Source organism: Platalea leucorodia (assembly GCF_965183815.1).
Source record: "Platalea leucorodia genome assembly, chromosome: 5".
NCBI lineage: Eukaryota > Metazoa > Chordata > Aves > Pelecaniformes > Threskiornithidae > Platalea > Platalea leucorodia.
In genome coordinates this window covers 12,760,930-12,766,036 of record NC_138827.1, presented here as the reverse complement: position 1 = coordinate 12,766,036, position 5,107 = coordinate 12,760,930, and the positions used below count along the sequence as shown (strand labels likewise).

At 64.0% G+C, this 5,107-nt stretch overlaps 1 protein-coding gene across 1 annotated transcript; it reads right to left on the bottom strand.

Annotated features, from left to right (window-relative positions):
* Window positions 1-576: 576 nt before the first annotated feature.
* UNCX (UNC homeobox) lies at window positions 577-4,841 on the bottom strand (the record flags this gene model as incomplete). Its single annotated transcript, XM_082313269.1, has 3 exons — window positions 577-1,620; window positions 3,299-3,474; window positions 4,592-4,841. 3 exons carry the CDS (start codon window positions 4,839-4,841, stop codon window positions 577-579), a joined length of 1,470 nt encoding a protein of 489 aa, XP_082169395.1.
* Between the last annotated feature and the right edge of the window lie 266 nt (window positions 4,842-5,107).

Below are 5,107 nucleotides of genomic sequence, written 5' to 3'. Positions count from 1 at the left end.
TTAAGCAATAAACACACACACGCACACACACAAAGAGGGCTTAAAGAAAAAAAAAAAAAAAAAGGGGGAAAAAATTTAAGAAGAGAGGGAAGAGTCACACAGCCAGACCAGGCGGCAGGGAGTTTTAGAGCCTTTATTTATCAAAAATTTTACATATATAAATATTCTTAGACATTTTTGCATTTTACAAGGGTTTTGAGGAGTTCCGTTGTTGTCGCGGTACAGTTTGTCACACCACAAAGTCCAGCTGCTGCTAAGCCTTAACAAACAATTTTCCTTTTTTTTTTTTTTTGTTTTTACCCCGTTTTCTTTTTTTTTTTCCTTTAAATATAAAAACCAAAAAGCTCTAACTGATCACCTGAATCGACCTGTGATAAGCTCTAAGGAGAGGAAGGGCCGCTCTCTCGGCTGTGCCACCGCCTCCCGCGGGCCGCGGGCACGGTGTGCGTGGGGTGCGCGGGGAAGCGCTGCCCCCCGCTTCTCACGGGTGACGGGCCCGGGGGGCGCCGGTGGCCTTCTCGGGTGCTCTTAGCTCTGCCTGCTTTTGCTCTTTTTTCCCGTTTCTCCTTCGCCCCCTCAGTCCATGTCCACCTCCTCGCCGTCGGCGGGGCCGCAGTCCGATCTGTCCCTGGCTGTGCTGGCGTCCCGCGCCCGGACCGGCGATTTGGGCCGGGGGAAGCTGCCGCCCTCCGCGGGGGCGGCCGCCGCCGGGTCACCGTGCGCGGCCGCGGAGCGGGGCGAAGCGCCGGCCGGCGGGGGGGGCACCGAGCCCGCCGCCGAGTCCGTGGAGCTGGAGCCGGGGCCGGGCTGGGCGCCGGCGGGCGCCGGCTCCGCGCCGCAGCCGGGCGGGCCGGGGTTGGCGGCGGGCAGCGGGGAGTCCCGGGGGGGCTGACCGGCCTCGGGGCCCGGGCTGGCCTTGAGGGCGGTCTGGGGGACGAGGAAGCCCAGGGGCTGGGTGATGGGGTAGAGCAAGAAGTGTCCTTTGCCGATGAGGGTGCGGGGGGCGCAGGGGGGGAGGCTGGGGAAGTCCGGGGCGGCTTTGCGGCGGGGGGGCGAGTCGGAGAGGAGGCTCTCCACGCTGAAGGGGTTGAGCTTGTGGAAACTGCCGGCGCCGCGGGGCCCCCCCGCGCCCCCGCTGCCGTCCCCCGACGGGGCGGCCGCGCAGTCCTTGTCGGGCGGGCGCTGGAGCCGCCCGCTCCCGCTTCTTTGGCTGGGGTAGAAGGGCTCTGCCGTCTGGTCGCAGGTGCCGGGGGGCGGCTCGGAGGGGGCGGCGGCGGCGGGGGGCGGCGGGTGGGGCGGCGGGGGCTGCCCGCGGGGCTTGGCCTCGGGCGGGGCGGGCGAGAGGCCCCCCCCGCCGCCGCTGTCGCTGTCGGAGCTGGGCGTGCTGTGCAGGGAGAGGCCGCTGGGCGAGTGCAGGTGGCGGCTTTGGCTTTTGAGGAGCTTCTTCTCGTGCTTGCGCTTCTTCTTCTCCATCTTCTCCAGCTCCTTGCGGGCGATCTCCTCGGGGTCCATGGGCTCCCCGCTGCACGTCGTGGGGTGGGAGTTGTGAGCCGGCCGCCCCGGGCCCTTCTTCGTGTTCTCTTTCTTTCTCCATTTGGCCCGGCGGTTTTGGAACCAGACCTACACACCGAACAACGAGAAGCAATTAACACCCAGCGCACCGGCCCCCCGCGGTGGCCAGGGCAGGGGGGAGGGAGAAGCGCAGCTCAGGCCTCCCCCGTCCACCCCTCGAGGTGCCGGCAGCCCCCATCCACAGGACCGGGCGTCTGCGAGACAGAGAGAGCAAGGGAGGGGGCAGGAAGAGATATCCACGCTTCTTTAACAGGGGAGAGAGAGAAAAGAAAAAAAAAAAAAAAAAGCAAAGGGGGGGGGCGCACACTCACGCACACACACGCTGCACCCTGCCCGCACCAGCGCTGCGGGGAGGGGAAGGGATAACGCAGCCCCCCGTCTCTTCCCCGCGGCCGAGGGGTGCGGAAGCACCAGCCGGAGCCCCGGCCTGCGGGGCCGGGCCCGATCCCTCCGCAGCAGCACGCAAAATGCAATAAACCACAGCACAATGAGCGGGCCGAGGGCAGGGGCGGGGGGGGCGCCTCTCCCGGGCCGAGCAGGGTCTGGGCCTCCTGGCCGTCCCGGGCGCCGGAGCAGAGGGGTTGGATCAGCCAAAAAACGGGGTTGGGTTGGATTTGTTACAGATTACGGGAGGGAAAAAGAAATTTAAATTAAACCCTCTCTGCCTCGGCGGTTCCCCGGCGGCCTCGCAGCCCGCGGGCCTCGGCCCTTGGCGGCTGCCGGCAGCGCAGGTTCGCGGCCGGAGCCAGCGGCTGCGTTCGGTGCCGGAGCACGACCCCAGCCCGGGAGCACCGCGGGGATTTCAGTGACCCGATCCCGGCCCCTTCCCCCCGGCCGGGCCCTGTCCGGGCCCCGCAGGCTCCCGGGCGCGGCAGAGAGGATGCTCTCGGAGCCGGCGCGGGGAAGGGAAAGGCGGCTCGGAACGGCATCGTGAGCCAAAGCTGATGGAGGAACCGCGGCAAACGGCGTCAGCTCATCCCGGGGGGGACGTCCCCGCCGCCCGGCGTGGGTTTGAGGGCGCATTTCCCGCACACGCAGCCCCCGCGAAGCCGCCCGGCGCCGAGCCGAGCCGCCCCGCAGCTCCCGGCCGCAGCAGCCCGGCGGGACGCGGAGCCGGCTCGGCCTCGCCGCCTGCTCGCAGCCACCGCGGCATAAAACGGCATCTGAAGATCCAACAGCCAACCCGCATCACACCCGCATCCCCCGCTTCGATTCCCATTTTATTTTTTTCCAAGATCAATTGAAGCAAATAGATGGTTCCCCTCCCCATCCCGCACGACCGAGGGCCTAGGCAGTTCGTTAAAATTAAGTTTTACAAGTTCCACACGCTCTCGATGCACCTACGAGCTTTATTGACATTCTCCAGCGTACCCCGGCCCGTGATTAAGCCTCATATTTGCATGTTAATTTTTCGCCCTTGGCTCATTTAAGAAAAATGCTTACAGTGGAAAAATATATATTAAAAAAAGTGTAGGGAAGCCAGGCTGGGATGCCACTCTTCGGGACTCGTTTGCAAGATTGAGAAAAAAAAAAAAGGGGAATAATAATAAAATAAACCAGCAAGGACCAGTGCAAGGCAGGGAAACAAAAGGAGAGAGCCGGGAGGAGCAGGGCTGCGGGCCGCGGGCGCAGGGCCCGTCCCGGAGCGGGGCTGCAGGTCCGGCAGGGCCTCCCCGGGGACCGCTCGGCGCAGGGGGAGGACGGAGGGGACGGACACGGTTTTTACCTGCACTCTGGACTCCACCAAGTCCAGCCTTAGAGCCAGAGCCTCTCGCATAAACACGTCCGGGTAATGACTCTCATTAAACGCCTTTTCCAGCTCCTCGAGCTGCCAGCCAGTAAAATTGGTGCGGGTTCGTCTTCTTTTACAGCCAGGACTTTCTTTGTCCGGGTCACCCGAGTCTGAAAAGGCAGAAATACCCTCAGCTCCCTGGAAGACAGGCCTTCTTCCCCCCCTCCCTGCCATTCACAGGAGCCTTTTAACTTTTGTGCTCGGCAGCGTTGGTAAGAGAGCGGGATTATGCACACACCTGCGCTAAAAATGGGGAGGAACCCGATCTGCCCTCGCCTCCTCCGAAAATGTACTTTACAGAACATTTATTCCTGAAGGAAGCTCTCCACAGGCACTCAGCTGGCAGAGAGAGAGAGAGAAGTTCCAATATTTGCTCCAGCCACCAAAGGTTTAATTTAAAAAAAAAAAAAAAGTAAAAGCCCCCCCTCTTTCCCGGCCCCCCCGGGCACCTGCGTGGGCCGCAGCTCGGGCCCGCTCCCAGGCGGGGCCCCGGGGCAGGGCGGCCCCCGGGCCTCCCGCAGCCCCCGGCCGCGGGGCTGGGGCGCTCGCAGCCGCTCCGAGTACGTACAGCTCCGGCTTGGGGATTTACAGCCCTAGCCGCACCTCTCCTAACGTTTTCCGCCAGGTGTGGAAATTAATAGTAATAATAATTTGTATTTAGTTGGAGTGCAGAGTGGGGCTGTTCCAGGATTAATAAAAAAGGACGTTGGGGGAACGGAGTGTTTTAATAGCTGAACAATAGCGGTGCCACAGGCCGGTGGGGAGGAGAGCGCTTCCCTTTGGTTAAATCGTTTAAAAAAAATAATTACCGCTCTTCATTCCCCAAACTTCGGCGATTCCCATTCTCATTTTTAATATTTTTTTCAATGGCATGCCCCGAGCCTGCAGCCCAGAGCTGAACTTCGGGGGAAGGCAGCGGGCCGGGCCCGCTATTGTTCAGGGTACACGCGTGGCCCCAGGCCGGTGGGAACGGGGGATGCTCCCGGCTCTCGGCCCAGGGCCCCCCGCCCCGTCCTGTCCGCCCCCTCGGGGGGGGTCAGCACAGCCGCCCCCCCTCCAGGCGCCCCAATACCGCAGCGGGGGATGCCGCGGCGGGGGGGGGGGGGGGGGGGGGGCGGCGGGGGCCGCGGTGCTTTTCTCCCTCCGCGCTGCCACGCTCCGGGCGGGGAGCGGCGGCCGGGGCAGGAGGCGGGGGGGGGGGGGGGGGGCACACGGGGCCGCTCCTACCTGCGAGCTTGAAGGGCTGGCTATCCCCGCTCACCCCGCAGCCGGAGGGGATGAGCGGCGCTGGGTTGACCACGGAGGCGGCGCAGGAGCCGCTCAGTAATCCATCGATGGAGAAGGGGACGGAGGCGGCCGCCGACTGCAGCTGGTGCCCGGCCAGCTCGTAGACGTGGTGGTGACCGAGCGGGTAAGGGAAACCCACCATACCCCCGAACTGGGCATGGGGATGCTCCAGGATGCGGCTGTCCATCATGGGGGCGGCTCTAGCGCGGGGGGTGCCGGCGGGGCTGGGGGCGCTGGCGGCGGGGCGGCTGGGGCCGGGGGTGCTGCTGCCGGAGGAGGAGGAGGCGGCGCGGCGAGGGGCTCATGCTGCAGGGCGCCCGGGCGCTTTAACTTTATCAACATCAGGCTCCCAATAATTAGCTCAGGCTGGGGGAATTTGGGACCAATAAGAAACGTTAATCGGTCCTGACGTCAGAGACGTGCCAGTGTGGGGAGCAAACGTTTTCCATATCGATT